This window comes from Dysidea avara, chromosome 11 (genome assembly GCF_963678975.1).
Source record: "Dysidea avara chromosome 11, odDysAvar1.4, whole genome shotgun sequence".
NCBI lineage: Eukaryota > Metazoa > Porifera > Demospongiae > Dictyoceratida > Dysideidae > Dysidea > Dysidea avara.
The window spans coordinates 2929102-2947066 of record NC_089282.1 but is presented as its reverse complement, the minus strand read 5'-3'; the positions used below and the strand labels follow the sequence as shown (position 1 = coordinate 2947066).

Below are 17965 nucleotides of genomic sequence, written 5' to 3'. Positions count from 1 at the left end.
TTGACTGAATCTGTGCCATGGCTTATTAAGAACAAATTTTGCAGCTTGGTGTTGGATCATTTCTAATTTGCTGACTGTTGTTTGGTGATAAGGATCCCAGATGGCTGAGCAGTATTCAATAGAAGGTAACAATAACTGTTTGTATAAGTGTTCTTTGATTTGTATTGGGACATTATATAAATTCCTTTTCAGAATCCAAGAAGACGGTTTGCCTTTCCACAAATATAGTTAACTAGCTGTAGTACCTGCCCTATCGTGCAGGGCAGTATGTACAATGACATGGAAATTAAATGAAATTACAGTTGGTAATATACTATTATAGATACTTTATAAAAGACTAAGGAAACAATGTGGTGTAAGGTAAGGATTGCATGAATGCAATAATTGTGGAGAAGTGCACTCTTATTGGAATATTTTGTGACTTAAGTTGCTCAAATTTTACCATCAACCAAACATACCATGAATTACTGTAATCTGCACTACAACGATTCTGTTATGACAAAATATAACGGCTTTATAAAATATAACAGCATGGGCACAGAGTCGGGGCTAGCAAGAAATAATAATAAATGAAAACAAAAAATTTTGAGTCATCCAGCCCAAGACAGCTCATGGAAAAAACCTGCCAGCCTTTTCTTTTGTTTTGCTGCACAGGAAAAGGCGAAAAATGCTCCACTCTGCTTTGTATGCATGTGTAGAAAGAGTTCAAATCATTGCTGCAAAGTCTATAAATAGCTCCCATTTTCACAACGTGCCCCACGTTGTGAAGAACAGTCTGCCACGGGACCGTGTCATTTCACTGTGTAGCTGCAGTCATCCCTCCTCCGAGCAAACCATCCAGGATATGCATAAAGACAAAAGAATAGAAAAGATAAATAGTTTCACACATACATAAATATACAAAGCAACCATCTGATACATTTTTTTTACCATAATACCTTCCTTACCACCATCCACAGGTGCTGATCCATAATATCACAAAGCAGCAGTAGCAGCAGACATACCTAACTAAAGTGCATGTGTTTGCCTATCTAAAAACCTCACTACAGACTACATTACGTGTTTTGCAATCCCCTCTAATTAAAAGTGTCAATCTATCTGCTGAACCTACCCTAGATAGTGCCACATAAAGCATGCCGTGTGTGAAGCAATCGTCCGTCAAATCTAATCCTACACCCTTAAAAGTTTGACCCTGGCTTTTGTTAATGGTCATGGCAAAGCAAACTGCAATTGGAAATAGAAGCCGTCTAAATTCAAAAGGCAAAACCGAGTTACTCGGAATGAGAGGAATGCGTGGTATTATAATATCGTGTCCTGCATATCTACCGTGAGAAATCTTGGCCTCTACTGTGTTAGCCGACAGTTTAGAAACTACACACCTAGTGCCATTAGTAACCCTTGGAGGATCTAGAGAGCGTAGAATAATAATAGGAGCGCCTACTTTAAGTAAGAGAAGATGCTGAGGTAGTCCAGATACCTCTAAAGAGTTCAAGAATTCTGTTGGAAAGTGAACAGCCTGAGATTCATCAGGTATGGTGTCCAAGGACCTGTAGTCACAGCAGTCACCAGGTAACTGCTCCACCAGAGTCATGTTGATGGAATGAGTGGTCTTGTTAAGAGGAGCAAGAATGCAGCGTTCAGAAAGCCAAGCCAAGTCCCTAAAGTTAGAGAACAAATCTGGATACACCCTGGAAACCAGTTCCTCCTTGCTATCCACAAAGGTTCCCATGGTGTCAGGTAGCTGGACAACATCAGGTAGAGTGTCAATAGGAAACTTCCCATCTCCAATGGCCAATAGTTCTTCAGCGAATTGTCCAGCTGCCACATCCCCACACAGGTGCACTCTCATGTTAGTGTGTAGTTGTTTAACCACCACACTGTCCCACAGATGAGATCGCTTGAGGCAAGCATCAACAATGTTACCTCTAGTGCCACCTTGAATGACAGGTAGAATCTGCCTGAAGTCACCACACAGTAGCATGCACTTGCCTCCCATTGGATTATCATTCCCTTTTGCAATTCTGTTGAGTAGAGCCAAGCCCGTGGTTTCCCAAAAATCATCTCCTTTGTGAGCATCTCTAACAATTTCTTCACCTTAAGCCTAAACACACGGGCCACTAAGTCTGGATGGTCCAGAGGCTCTTGACCTGGTAGTAGATTGTTCCTAATCTCTGGCCAATTAGGATTGGTGGTCATGGTGATAAAGAGGTCGGGGTGGCCATACTTCCTAACGTAGGTCATTGCATCCTGCTGACGCTCATGCATGTAGCGTGGTCCACTAGTAAATGACGACGGTAGGATCACCCTACGACCAACATTCCTGGGGTCACCATCCCCATCTACCATTGCATCCCGCAAATCCTGGTAGCAATCAGCACGTAGTGCCTTTTGCTCACGCCTGAGAAACTGTAAGCGCTCAGTTTCAATCTTACAGTAGGCGTCAACCAGGAATTGCTGGAAAAGCCTTTTAGCCTTAAGCAATACAGGCACTTGCTGCCTGACCATGATGTGGTAGCGGTAATACACCATGGCTGTCAATTTCCTACCATTAGCCAATTTCAGGTTGATGTACCATCCATCGGTGCCATAAGAAAAGAGTAAAGGATACTGTAAAGGATCATACCCCCTATGAAGTTCAGAAATGTGCTGCAAAGACCCATCCCTATAGTGCAAAACTATGTCCCTATTATTTACATTATCATTAGGCATTAGCACTCCTACCTCATCACACATCGGGCTATTGTACCTCCTAGCATGCTCTCCTACAGGCCGTTTGTTCTCATTAATCACTACCCTAATATTTGCTGGCTCATCATGCTGCTCAAATATTTCTTTAGCTACCTTAATAAGTTGAACATAGTGATTATCGTCATGCAAAAGCTCAGTAATACCCCTAACTATGTCAAGCCTTAACCCATCAACTATCCCACATCTTGTAGTTACTTCAGTTTGCTGGTTGTCGATAAAATAAATTTGGGAAAATTTAGGAGACTCACCTGTTGATGGAACTAAACTACCTATACGATGATAGACTTGACCCTGTACTCTAAAAGAAGGATTGAAGCCAGCCATAGTTATCTCGTTACAGCCAAAGCTTGTCATTTGAAATGCACTATTATACTTACGTATGCTAGCTAGAAAATGTTTACCTGCTGTGTTTGTACCTTCACACAGGTGTCTCAAGAATGACTGGGGCTGTGGAAATGCCTCTAACTGGACATTACCCTTCAAGCAACAAAGGGATTCGGTCTCCTGGGGAAATTTTAATGCGCCGCAGTGTGTGCATTCTACACTAAGTGTGCCTACATCTGTAGTGTTGAAGAAGTTGTGTGGCTGATAGTTAAGCCCCCTAAAGCTTGGGTGTGTGCTTGCACGTACCTGTTGTCTGCGTGCTGTGTTAGCCTGCTGCTCCAGAGCTCTGTAGAGTGGATCAGCTCGAGCTTGTTGATGGGAAGCTGTATCTTGTTGTTGCTCCTCCCTCCGCGCAAGTCGACGGGCAGCTGTATCACGCTGCTGTTCTTCTCTGGCCGGGTCCGCACGCGCAAGTCGACGGGCAGCTGCATCGTGGATCCGTTCCTGTGATCTTCTTTCTTCGTCCTGGCGGGCCACACGATGGGCTTATGCGTCACGTTGTCGTCGTCTCTGTTGTGAGTCCAGTTCACACCTAGCACTGGATGAGGTGGTAGCTCCAGTTGAAGCCTCCTGGCGGCGCAGTATTTGTCATTATGCTTCTTCTCGTCTCTTCTCTGGATCCAATCTTTGGTTCTGCTTGCATCTCTTTGCTTGAAACGCACAAAAAGTAGACGATCTTTTTCGCTTAGGCGGCATGCTCCGGCATGCTTACACAGCACATCAAATGAATTTGAATTAGAAATATCACGTGTGTACAGTTGGCAAAAACACATGCAGTACAGTGCGAAAAAAGGTGTACTGAAAAGGTGCCCAAAACGAAAAAAAAATATTAACACCAGCTGGACTCGAACCCACAACCTCGCGCACGTAAGGCAGACACCTAAACCATTAACCTATCTACTTCACCACATTGTTACAGCAATATTTTAGTATTATAAAGACTTTTACAAATGGACTGAGATAGGTGTTTACTTGCGGTTTGCATGCGGTTTATAGAAAGAATTCAAGCGAATTTTAGTCTACACACCTGCCTTCAACGGCCCCTAGACGACTAACGATAGCTCGCACGAACTTTTCGAAAGCGTCATTGTTGAGCTCAATAATCAGCGCTTCCGTGACGCCAAAGACGCTTCCAAACGCGCAGCGGTTCGAGAGTACATGCCTGACATCAAATGGAATGCAGACAGACGGACGGACGGCTTTTCAGTCTTATAATATAGATATGAGGTTCCCACGATAGTGTATGATGGAGGTGGATACTAAGACAGGTGTGCTCTGATACAATAGTCAATGGAATATTAGACATTTTATACGTAAAAGTGCTTTTATTGTGATGGATTGTAAATTGTAAAATATTACATTTGGGAATGTTAAATTCCATCAGCCAGTTGCTAGCCCATTGTGTTAGGGATATGCAGTATTCTGTTATCGTTGGGCATAGCTATAGTTTTGTCGAGTAGAATGTCGTCAGCAAACAATCTAATTTCACTCTTGATGTTTGTTACAATATCGTTAATGTAAATTAGGAACAACATGGGACCAAGTACGGAACCTTGTGGAACACCGGATGTAACTTGACATGTAGAAGATCTAGAGCTTTCTACTACAACCTGTTGGGTACGACCACGAAGGAAGGACTCTAGCCATTGTAAGACAGTTCCTCTTATACCATAGTAATTCAATTTGTAGAGAAGTCTAGAATGAACTACTCTGTCGAACGCTTTAGAAAAGTCTAATACAGCAGCATCAACTTGCAGGTTCCTGTCAATATCTTTTGCAATGTCATTAATAGTAATGAGTAGTTGAGTCTCACAGGAATGTTTTTAATCTAAATCCGAACTGGTTGTCTGAAATTGTTTTACAAACTACTGAGGTGAGTGAGATAGGGTGGTAGTTGCCTGGATGAGCTTTGGAACTTTTTTTAAATATTGGGATAACGTAGGCATGCTTCCATTGTAATGGGACTTCACCAGATTCTAGCAATTGTTTGGAGATACGAGTTAGAATGGGAGATAACTCAGCAGCCGTGGCCTTCAGTACGTATGGATGTAAGGAGTCAGGTCCTGGGGATTTGGATGTCTTGTTCAGTAATCTCAAATGTATAGGTAAAGATGGAAATAAGGGTGGACCTTTGTCAGGAATATTACTATTATCTTCGGATGTAAAGACAGACTGAAAGTGTTGATTGAGGGTGCCTGCTTTTTCCACAGGATTAGTTATGATATAACCATTTATAGGATTTATTAATGTATTAATACCATTGTTTTCTTGCTTTCGTGACTTGATGTAGTTCCATAAAGACTTTTTGTTACTGTCTGGTGATGAAGTTAGATTAGTCAGGTAGGATTTATGTTGGTACTTTAGTTTATGATCTACCGTAGATCAGGAAATTATCAACAGTAAGAATATTTCGTGGTTGCCTCCACCAACGAAATAAATTACACAAAATATTTTCACTCTTGGATATTTTCTATTTGTGAAATATTTTTTGGAGGTCGAAGCACTTGAGGAATGAGTACACTGTTGGAGAAGAAAGACTAATAGCCAACCGTCACTCAGGGTTCCAATATCTGCCAGAATAAATTTGCATGCCACTATAGCCGCAAGTGGTTGAGGCTAACCTCCGTCACAGTTGGGCATCCACTACAATCCGTTCAATGTCTTGCACGCTCATTTCTGCTTAGCGCAGGAAATTATTTGCTGTACAGAAAAATCTGCTGGTAAAATATTTTCGTGGCTTGGGCTGTCCGCGAAAATATAACACATCGAATTTATTTTAAACTAAATTATCTCGAACGAAACTTTCTCGATTTATGGTACCTCTTTTTGTAGTGATTTATATTCATTCCAGTCACTATTTCGACAATAACACTTTGCTCTTCTATAAACTCTTTGCTTTTTATGTATGAGTTGTTTTAAAGAAGAAGACAGCCAGGGAAGGTGAATTCTTGTACTTAATTTCTTGGTAGGAGTATGAGTGTTTATTATTTCTTGTAAATTTTGTAAGAAGAAGGACCAATATTTATCTAAGCTTTGGGGTGATGCTTGATTTATTTCAAAGTAATCATGTGACAAGTCTGATAATTCCTGTCTTATTTTTTCCCAGTCAGCTAGCTTGTAAAAGTAAACAGTCCTGGGATACTGTTTAATTACACATTTAGGAATCTTGATGGATACTAAAACAGCGTCGTGGTCACTCAAGCCTAGAAGTGGTTCACATGATATCACAGAATTAGGATTAGTAGTAAAGCATAAGTCCAAGACATTTTGAGCTCTTGTAGGGAAGGTGACTAACTGAGACAGTTGGTAGTTGTGTGATAAGTCAATAAGTTTTTCACGAAAGTGACATGATACATATGAATGATTAGTGTACTGTTTTCCCAGCCGATACCTGGACAATTAAAGTCACCACCAAGAATGATTTGAGTGTGAGGGTACTTTTGCTTAATCGTGTCTATGGAAGACTATAAGTCATCAAGTATTGTATCACTTGAGTGAGGAGGACAGTAAAAGGAGCCAACAATAAAGTCATTGTTCTTGTCAAGCTGAACGTGAGCCCACACTATTTCAATAGTTGAATTGCCATTAATTTGGGTACATGGTATAGAGCTCTTTATGGAAATAAACACACCACCACCAGAAGTGTTTCTGTCTTTTCTGTATGTTTGATAATTACTTGGGTAAACTTCAGAGTTTAGAATAGATTCATTCAAATGTGATTCTGTCCCTATAATGATGTCAATTGCATAGGTAACCAGAAAAACTTCAAGTTGGGTTCGTTTGTTAGTAACACTACAGAAATTTACAATACATAGTTTCAAATCACTTGATACATTATTTGAAATTGGTAGTAGAGTTATTAAATACCTGTGAATTTGAGTCAGGATTTGGGTTAATTATAGTGGGAGCAGGGACTCCCTGCTTGTGGCAGAAGTATTATTAAGAGGCTGTGTTGATAGTTACATATTCTAATTTGTTACCATCTGTACTCACTTTGCAGTGAAGCTTGTTGTTGAGGTATAAGGAATCATTTCTTATTTTGATGTATTTCCGTTTGGTACCATTGTCAATTAGGGATCTCCTTTCTTTCAATTATTAGCGTTCCTTTTGACACTCCTGGGGAGTTAGATCAGGTTTTAAGTAAATTGGAGCTTCAAGCTTAGACTTAGAACTTAGGATGTCAATTGCTGTGTTTGAACGAAGGAACTTCATTAGAAGGGGTCTGGGACGCTCACTCTTATGGTCATACTTGCGAGACGATACAAATCTTTTGTATCACTAGCGTTCAATGCCAATATCAGTTGCAGACAAGGGCTCCATCACATTTTCCATGTCCTTTTTCATTATGAGTTGTCTGTTGGTATTTTGAGGATTTTCTGCTAGACCATACACAATGATGTTGAATTTCCTCTCAATGTCGGTGGCATTTTGACAGACAGTGTTTGAAATTTCATCAACAACTGGAGCATGAACAGTTTGAGAAGTAGAAGCCTGCTGTGGTTGATTAACAAGGTCTAGCTTGTGTTTAAGATCATTTAGAGAAGCTTGAAGTGTAGTAATAGTCGACATTTAAACTGTCTATTTTTGCCCTCTGTGCTTGGATCTCGCAGTATAGAGAAAAGAACAAGTGTTCTTTGCCAGCATCTCTTAATGTTGCGAAGTTCGTTGCTGATAACCCAGTCCATCTACGATGTACCCACGCGTCACAGTAGCCTTCACAATAGATTACATCATCACCTTTCCTGTGCTTTATAGCTTCTTTAATTACTTCATCGCATATTGGGAAAGTACTGTTTCTTTTGGATCTCTTCTCGCATTGGTTTGAGCTGTCTTTAGATCTCGGCCGTTTCAATGGCAGTAAACCTGGACTGGCAGTTGAAATAGCGTTCGATGACATTTCTGTTCACAAAGGGGAAGGAAAGCACAACTTTTCTTCAGGAATATCTTTGCAGCTTACTTTCAAGAAGGCGACAAAAAGTAGCTGCATACCACAATTATGTTTTATATAATAGATTGGCAGTAGAATCCACTAATAAAATTATGTGTGTCAGGGTACAAAAGCATAGATTTTATATTACGTATTAGACCACAGCAAGGTGAAATACTCAAGCTACTTACAGGTATCTAAATCCTGTAGATCCCTTGTTCATGTCTCAATAGATCCCTAGTCTCTGGGGCGATACAAAACATGGCACAATTAAGTGCCTGTAACACTGGCAGTGGGGTTTAACTGGATAGCACGGTGCATGCGTTACAAGTTACAGGGAGGAGTATTGGGCTTGTTAGCGCTACATTTTTCATGTCACAAGCAGCAGTGAAGGTACAACAAGCTGTGGTCTAAATTAGTTAACATTGAAACACAGGGTTCTACGGAATTTAGAAACCCGAATGGCCCTGTAGTAGTGCCCTTGCTTTGCTCGTGCGCCACAACACAGGGCCTTTCGGGTTTCTAAATCCGTAGAACCCTGTGTTTTGATGTCTAACTATTACACTGTATATAGACCACAACTGGAAAGGGGGTCCACGCGTTAAAACATTCCATGTTACTGGAAGTATGGTGGGCAAGTTTCAGGTAGTTTTCACAGACCAAATGCACAACTACTTCCAAAGGAATAAAAGGGTTTCTTAGGTGCACAGTTTCATTAAACTGACTCACGTATGGGATGCTACCTGTACTACACAAGCCAGCACTACTTTTGGCAAAAACGTGAAGATGGACTGTTCAAATAGAACATTTTACCATCAACTCTGTGTTGTATTAGAGTAGTTGTAGCTATTAGATTGACAGAAGCATTCAAATGAAGGTCACTCGAACACTACACGATGACTGTTTCAGAATAAAATTTTCCTGGTAAATTCGTGTCCATTTTACCAATGATAGATTTTACTATACACACACCCAACCACGCACACATTTTGCAATACAATTTCCATAGTGGGAGTCAAATGAAACTGTGCACCAAAGAATAAGTAGTTGTGCATTCGGTCTATGAAAATTATCTGAAACTTGACCACCATACTTCTGGGTTTCAACACGTGAACTCCCTTTTCAATCCTGGTCTATACATAATATAAAATCTTCATTTTATATTGAACAAAATAATTGTTATAACATGTCAATGTAGCGATTTTCTCACAGAGCTATGCTGTAATACCATCATTCATCTCTTGCTTCGCTGCTTTGTATTGCATAGATCCCTACTTTATTTTTAAATAAATAATATTTAAATATACTATATAGTATATTGGTTATGATGGTGCATATATCGAAATAGTGTCAAAATATTGTACAGTCAGAATTTCTGGACAAAGTCACCAATGATCTGTCATTAGCTGTGGTTGTCCAGTCACATTGGCACATGTCTGAAAAGTACGTTGGCACATGTCTGAAAAGTACGTTGGTCCATGTCTGAAAAGTCATTTCACACACTGTTTACTGACTAATTTTCACAGCCTACAGCGCAGTTCGACACTCTTCCTTCCCATTATATACTCTTGCTGCAATATATCTACCGATATATGGGCATGGCTTCACATAAGCCTACAGACAGTAACACATAATCCCATAAGTGGGTGTGGTTCACAAAGGGACTAGACTATGATGCGTTACACATTTAAATGCTTCCACATCAACTAATTATTTTACTAGTATTTCAAAAAATTGTCAATTAAAAAAATGAAGTAGGGATCTATGTAATAAAAAGTAATGAAATGAGATGAATGATGGTACTTACAGCATAACTCGGTGGGAAAGTCCCTACTTTGGCACACTAGCTGTAACAATTATTTTATTCAGTGCCAAAGTAGGGACTTTCCCATTCAGCTATGCTGTAATACACAAGGGGTGTACAGCTAGCTACACCAATAAGGTCATATTCTCTGTTTAGCAAATAGCTAGATTGTGAAGAGGTGTGGTCTCCGTACTCTATTGCGATTAGTCAACGTATATGGGTGTAGTCGCAAACCTATCGCGAATTAGTCTGGTGGCGCCCACTCTTTTGCAGGTGCATATCCCAATAGCGAAGGTGCAGGTATCTAGCTAGTGTACCTTTTATAGTAGCGCCAGGACTGAAGCACTTCAAAAATTCAGCTCTGAAATAATTCTATGGCGTCTAAATGTGCTACTGAAAGAAAGTATTGATATGGAAAATTAGTGCCTTGATATGGTTTCATTGGATGAAGACAAGCAGCCTGATTGAAGATAAAAGAAAAGACAAGGCGCAGAGGACCTACACTCCTCAGAACCCCAAAAGGCACATCACACTGGTGAGTTTGTTATGGTGGCATAAAATGGTGACTGTGTGCTACTTCGTTTGGCCTCTAGCTTTGGACTGTGATCAGTCAGGCAGCGAGTCTAAAATTCGAGTTTTGGCAATTTTAAAAAAAATTCTATATCTGGCCATCTGTTAGCATTTTGTTATATTTTATGCTGTATTATACAGAACTAGTACTATTCCGTAAAGGTGATTTTTGTCACGCAAGATGTTTCTAGGGTGCTTTTCAAAGGCAGAAGTTTGGACGGTGTGCAAAATTTTCGGCCCAATTCCTACTTAAACAGTACAGTAGTACCATTTGATTTCACATGTGATCCAATTTGGGTCAGACCTGGATAATTTATAAAGTGGGTCAGACCCGGACAAACTGTGATCCAGTTGACGACCTGGTTTCAACACTGGTCCCATTTCTTCTCCACTACCACATAGGTGACTGGGTGTTAATTCACAGTAACGCACAATGACTTCATTGCTAGCTACAGTTTCCAGTCAGTAGATTTGATTACAGAGATGCTTTTTCTACTGTTCTTTGTATAACACTGTATAACAGGTGGAACATGGCTGAAAACAAACCACCTCAATTTTAGTGTTCCACCAATAATCAGATTGGTATCGTATTGGAGCCAATATTGGGTTTTCGGTATCGATCAGTATCGGTTATTTAGGTATTCCGATGCCAATTAATAGCCACTCACGCCACTCATCATCATCATAACTATCATCATAAATGCTACGCTAACAAAACGAGAGATATAACAGGCTGAAAATAGCGTTGAGCTTATTCTAGCACAAAAGGTGCAGGAATTACTTTGTTAAACATTGAGCAACTACTACTTACTATTTTTGCATGAAAAAGATCTAAATACTCTAATAGAACAGTCACTGCACAATAAAATATTGTAATAGAGCAGTCACACAAGCTAACTTGAGAGGTGCGTAAATTGTATGGCTATTATCGGTATCTGTATCAGTACTGTTAGGTATCGGATCGGTACGTATTTTTCTGTATCGGTGGAACCCTACTCAATTTTTCAGTAATTAATCATTGGGATACACGTTCATTGCTCAATTGATCTATTTTAATAATCTGTCTGGCCGGTACCATTCTTTCCTTTGATGCCATCACCAGTCATAAATTATGTTACAAAAAGAAACAAACAGGTGTGAGTAAAAATTAGAAATTTACAGGTTCAAAGAAATAAATTATAATCAAATAAGGGAGGTCATCTGCTATACTAGTGGACATATAAAGTGATGGCTACATTACTGACAGGATGTATATGAATCACTAGTGCAATTGCAAGCGTAGATGACCTCCCTTGTTTCATTACTTTGTTTCTATGATCCCCTACTCAAAAGTGAACTTTCTAATTCTTGTACATTGCTTATCAAATGCATTTGGTCACCAATAGTCCCAAGAACTGATGCGGTAAGGAAACAGCAATTAGGGTGAGGATGAAAACTACATGGTACACATAATTCTCTACTCCATAAGTGCCACCTCGGAGAAAATGGTCTGGAGGACAAGACTAATACACACAGACCAATCAGTCAAACAAAGATGTACAAGTGATTCATACTGGGATACAAAACTGATCCATCCCAGTACACTCATGTAACAATTTCCCTTTGTCTCTGGTTCCATACCACCGTTTGATACACTTAAAACCAGGATCAAGAGTTTTGATTGTCGAATTTTCCCTTGATTTCACCATAAAAGCCTTGATTCTTGAACGTAAATGCCTAGTAAATTTTATTGATGCTAAAAGTTAGCTTTCAAAGGTGTTTGATCACCACTTTTGCAGATATCTTGATTGCTTGATTTATTGTACAAAAGCCCCTTGATTGCTTGATTGAATCTTGATCCTGGTCGTGTTTCAACAGACGGCATGGTGGTGACTACCCCTTGCTCTTCACGTGAAAAAGAAATCTTATCCTCATACTTAGGGTCCACAAACTGAAAAATGAAGTTGTATGAAATAATTGCTTTACCAACGTAGGATACGTTCACCCCACTACATCATTGCTGGATCTACCATGGAACTAGAGCTGTGATTGTTTTCTTGGGAGAGAAATCGATTTTATTGTGTAGCGTGGTGTAAAATTTTTTTATAATTGATCTCTGTTCTATTCAAAAAAGTGTACAGAACTTTTCTACTAGCTGGGTGATATCTAGGGTTGTTGTAGTAAAAAAGTATCCACAGTAGTAGTTAAATGCTTTGCTTGACTACCTGCACGGGTCTGCTTAATCACGCAATTCGGCTAAAAGAACATCTTCATGGTGCTCTACCATCTACATAAATCAAAGCCAAATCTTCTTCAAAGCATAGTGACACACTTTGGTCTATGACAGGTTTGTGCTGTTAGTTTGAAAAGGATCCGAGACTTCTCACCATCTGGATGACAAGTGTCAAAATTTTTGGTTTTCACTGTGAGGGATCGTCACAATGACGGTTTAACTCTTTCCAATACTTCTGATGCTACACTAGCCACTCAATTTGGTTTCAGATGGTGATAAATGATGGCTAAAAAAAAGTTTTGCAGTAATATTCATTGGTGTTTCTGTGATTTCATACGATGTGAAAATAGCAACTAGTGAGGAGCTCCACCTACGTAGAAAATGAATGATTATGTGCTTATTTGGTTTGTTTTAGTGATGTGTGATAATAAGTTTGCAACTATATAGATTAATCACGATAATTGCATTACGATACGATAGTTATCACAATAGTAAATCCAAATGATAAGATGCATAATGTAGCACTAATTTTGTTTTATTTTCTATGAATATGGGTAAAGGCACATCCTGTATACCCGAATGCATATATGTCCTGCCAAAATACAGCAAAGTTCAATCTCAGAAAACAATTAGAATACATAATTGAATAAAAAAATGAATGTTTTAATTGTTCGAGTAATTCCGGCGAGGTAAGAAGGTCTAATATTGGTGTTCATGATAATCACAAGCTATTATCATATCACGATAATGAACCACTGCGATACGATTATCACACTATCGATATTATTGCACATCACTAGTTTGTTTTATGGATATTTTACAACATGGTGGTGTTGTAGAGTGATCTAATAAAAATTTGAAGCAGCTGTGAAGCATGAGTGGTGAGGTCAACATTTGATAATTTAGCTACCTCCAACGGCGTCAAGCTTAGAATAACACGTGGAAGTCTTAGATGAAATAATAATTAACAACCACTGGTGCCAAACATCTACACATACCGCTTTTCATTCTTCTAGTCAATAATTGATGGTCACTGTGGCTGCAGAAACTCTGGAAATAGCTACAAAGTATGATATAATTCCTTGTTGCTACAGAAAATTTGACGCTCGTCACCCAGATGGTGAGAAGTCTCAGATCCTTTCCAGACTTACAGTATAGACAGACTATGCACCCAACTGTATCACAACACTGTGAAGAAGAGTTGGCTCATCTTGCTTTAGATGATAGGGCAAGTTGAATTCAAAATTTCGTGTTTTGCTTCCTGACTTTTCAAAGAAAGCAGCCCTATGCCCAGCACACAGCCAATCATTTCCTTATTACTATGCATAATATTAACTACAGCCACTCTAGATAAGGTCTGGCTAAGTAGCAAGTTTCATGTGGTCATGTGTGCAGAGCACAAAATTTTTAAAATAACTTTTGTATCTCGTCCAGTGATTTCTATGAAAGCAACAATCACACCTCTGGTTTATTCATGGTGGATCTAGCAATGAGGTAAGCATCCCTTTGGTTTGCGGACCCTATCGTACTGATATGTCACTGATTGATAGATTGTTTACTACCTCTAAACAGTCGGACAAAGCCGCTCTTCAATTCCCTGCCAGAGGGGCATACATACAACACTCACTAGTAAACAAGTATAGAGATTGATAACAGTTACTTACATATAGATGACTGTTGTTTTTGTGGGCAGCGTTCATTTAGCCGTCCCAGTAAGAAGTTATAGGATGGCGTCATTTGCAAAACAGTTTGAAACTGTTCAAATCTTCGGAAGTTGTTATTTTGGACATCTTTGATGATGATATCAAGCAACGCTTGTACTTTCTTAGGCTGAGTCAGGTTTTCAGAGCATATCCGCTGCTTTTCGTCCCAGTCAATGACGCCATGGGTAATCAAACTTGGAAATAGATTATCAATAGGTAACGAGGTACACAGATCTCTGTATGCCCCAGTTAACGCACAGTTCTCTGGTCTTGGCGGACTTTCTTCCAAAGGCTCCATTATCACCGCCCACCCATAGTTTCCATATATGGCGTATAATGGTTTACAGTAATTATTTGTGCAACTTCCGGTTATTGCATTTCAATGGTCCACGGAACGGAATTATTCCGTACCACTTTTCCGTATTCTTTTTTAGGACCGCACCCGTGGGTCGCAGAACTCACTTGCATTACGATGGCCATTTCTTTTTTTTTTCTTTTTTTTTTCCGAGATGGAGTCTTTTTTTAATAATACAGTTACAATACAAATTATTACTCTACAACTAAACTACAAACACAATTAATTACAACAGGGGTTTGGGGAAAGGAAAATCAGAGTCCTCACACTGCAAAGCCCATTACCGTAAAATCATACGGGCATTGTTTGTCCATAAAGAACTAAAAGTTGTTGCAACAAATGTTTACGAGCCTGTTTGGTTGATGCACCACTTCTGGCTGTGGTGCGTTCAGCAATGGTACGAAGGGTCTGAAGCGCAAATGGTGACCAAAAACCAAAAGTTTCTACGGACAAAGTCACACCCTGCCTCCTCTACAGCATCTTGATGTCTCTGGTCCTTGGCTAGCTCACCTGCTGCAGCAGCTACCCCAGCACAAGAAGAAGAAAAAGAAATGTGAGAAGGCTGGGTAGTGCTACGAACAGACACATCAAAATAAGCTGGACGACCATGCTGAAAGTCAGGGTGGTACACATCACCTGGGCGAGAATTATTTTCATAAGAAACACGCTGTTCCTTCAAAACTCCTGAGTGACTCTGGGACAAAGCATGACAAACAATGTCAACTAGAGCATCATGGCGACGAATTCTCATAGGACCATGAGAACATTCTAGAAGATGGTCACCAAATGGGTCAATGGAAGTAAGACACACACATAATGGGGAAAGTGGAAATAGAGGGATTCCGAGCCACAAACGAAGGCCAACAACAAACTCAGGACCAGGAATAGCCAGAGCAAGGGAGACTTGAGGAATAGCTTTGAGCCATCCACTGCTAGTACCAGATGAGTGAGAGAGAGAGCAGTAAGTCGAGCACGGTTTCGGATGTTGAAAGAAGCAAATAGTTGATCATACTGATTTTGATCTAACAGAGCCTGTAAGTCCTGCTGGGTAGCAGAGGGAATAAAGATATCAAACCTTTCAAAGGTAGCAACAGCATGTTCTTCATTTGGAAACACTAGATCATGAAAGTCCTGGATAGAAGATGAGAAGCCAGGAGGCGAACACTATTACATGAACCCAAAAAGGCTGCGGCAGCAGAAGAAAAGGATGAGTGCAAGCCCAGACCCCCCAAGCGAAATGGTAAAGTGGCTTGGCACCAAGAATCATTAGGAAGACTACATTGTATTATGCGACTTAGGCAAGATTTAAGATTAGAATCAAAGTGTTCTAAAAAGGAGTGCAATATACAGAATGGCACTGTGCGCAAAAGATGAATGATCTTGCAGCTTCCAAGGCAGCTGCGTAGTAAATGAAGCTCGACTTGAGGGTCTTCTAAAATTGCAATGCTGTCTTGAGTAGCTATAACCTTGGCTAAACGAGAGAACAAGAACTGATCAAAAAAGTTGTCAGTTCCCCAAAAAGGAGATCCCAAAAGCTCCAAACCTTCACCAGCTCGGTTGATACTGGTGGGAAATTCAGGGAAAGAGTCTCCAGAAGGCCAGAATAGTTTGCACTTGGACAGATTTAAATGGAGACCAAATCGGGGACCATGAATTGAGAAAGAATCTAAAAGCTTCAGTAAGGAAGATTTCGAACCAATAAATGTCCCATCATCTAAATACCACAGATGTAATTTGACAAAATCATGAAGCTTGACAAAATCAATAAACTGCAACAGAACTAAAGAAAAAAGCGAAGGGCCCAAAGGATCACCTTGTTGTACACCAGATGAGGCCATGATACGTCTAGAACCAAAACGAAGCTCGGCAGGTTGTGAGTAGCACCACTTAACCCAAGCAGAAATCTCTGGGAAATCTTCAGCAACTCGTTCGAAAAAAGCAGTACGACTACATTCATTGAAAGCGTTCTTCATGTCTATTTTTAACAGAGCTAAGGAAGAGTCAGAAGCATGTTGGTAAATGTAATGACGAGTAATGTGGATAGTCATGGCCATTTCCAGTCGTTTCCTGGGAAATTCTCGAGAATTTCTCACGTATTTCTCAAAAAAATTCCCATTTCTCACAAGTCAAAGGTCAAGGGTAAAAGTTTCTAACCCACAATCGAAAAGTATTGAAATGTTGTTGCTAAGTCACCGGTCAAGGATTGGAAGGCTCTTAGTCACAGGTCAAAGCGAAATTTCGGCTGGTCAAGACTGACCAAGGTCGCAGATCTATCTACAGTGTGTACCTACGTGACACCCCCTTGCTTTAATAAGTAAGCCAAATGGGATATCATTATCTGTGACTTTAAAATTTTTACGTTGATCTATATTTTTGTTTGAACTGTAACTTTGCGATAAATTTCAATTGTGGATTTTAAAAGTTTAGCACAGTGACTAGCTATTGACACTGATTGTTAGTGTCAAACTGTCAATAAGTGCCACCACATGTACAAGCTAATGACACCAACTGGAACAACTGAAGACTAAAGATTTTGGTAAGGCTTGAATCTGAAGGTTGGAATTAAGGCTTGACGTCTGAAGGCAGGCTGACTTTAGCTTGCCTTGTACTCACCACAAATTTACAAGACATGACAGGCAAAGCATTTCGGTCATATTCAACTTTGATTTCTTCTTTACCGGCCTTCTTCTTTTAATGTAGTATCATCAATTTGCATTTACAGGGTAGAAAATATAGGAGAGAAGCGAGGAGAGAAGTATCTGTTCAGGTACCTTACCTAGGCTAGAAGTGACCAAAAAACATTTGTTTGAATCATTTTTTGTCTATGTGTTTTGGTAAATCAGTGTACATACCCTCAGCCAAAGTGTAGTACCTGACTGTCGAACTTGATAGTCTTGACTGTTGACTTCTGGCTGCAGTCACAGAACAACATACATGTGTGTCACCTATTTGGTACATTTTTATAGCATAGCCCATGGCCTTGCAAGGTGAAGTGACAAGCCAGAATTTGTAAGGCTGTACAATAATACAATTTTTAATTTGTTATCTTGATAATGCTACTTTGCTATTTTTATCACAATATTTACTCTTTGTTAATTTACCTTAATGAAAACATGATGACAATAATACTTTTACAACAACTTTGATCATTCCACAGCTCTAAGAGGAAGTAGCTAATACCAAGAGCTCATAAAATATATACTGAGGAGAGTATCTTACTCTCATGATCACATATACCCTTGCAGAAGGGCGTATCATAAAG

At 39.7% G+C, this 17965-nt stretch overlaps 2 protein-coding genes across 2 annotated transcripts in view; both read right to left on the bottom strand.

Annotated features, from left to right (window-relative positions):
- LOC136238660 (uncharacterized) overlaps nt 1-14665 on the bottom strand; it is a 50356-nt gene extending 35691 nt beyond the window's left edge. The window contains exon 1 of the mRNA XM_066029233.1: nt 14310-14665. Coding sequence (XP_065885305.1) covers nt 14310-14646 — 337 coding nt within the window. The 5' untranslated portion in view covers nt 14647-14665. The remainder of the gene's footprint in view (nt 1-14309) is intronic.
- LOC136239067 (uncharacterized) lies at nt 1246-3609 on the bottom strand. The gene is made up of 2 exons (XM_066029808.1): nt 1834-3609; nt 1246-1782 (listed from the first exon to the last, which is right to left on the bottom strand). Exon 1 carries the CDS (start codon nt 3100-3102, stop codon nt 1846-1848), a length of 1257 nt encoding a protein of 418 aa, XP_065885880.1. The 5' UTR covers nt 3103-3609; the 3' UTR covers nt 1246-1782; nt 1834-1845.
- Nucleotides 14666-17965: the final 3300 nt, after the last annotated feature.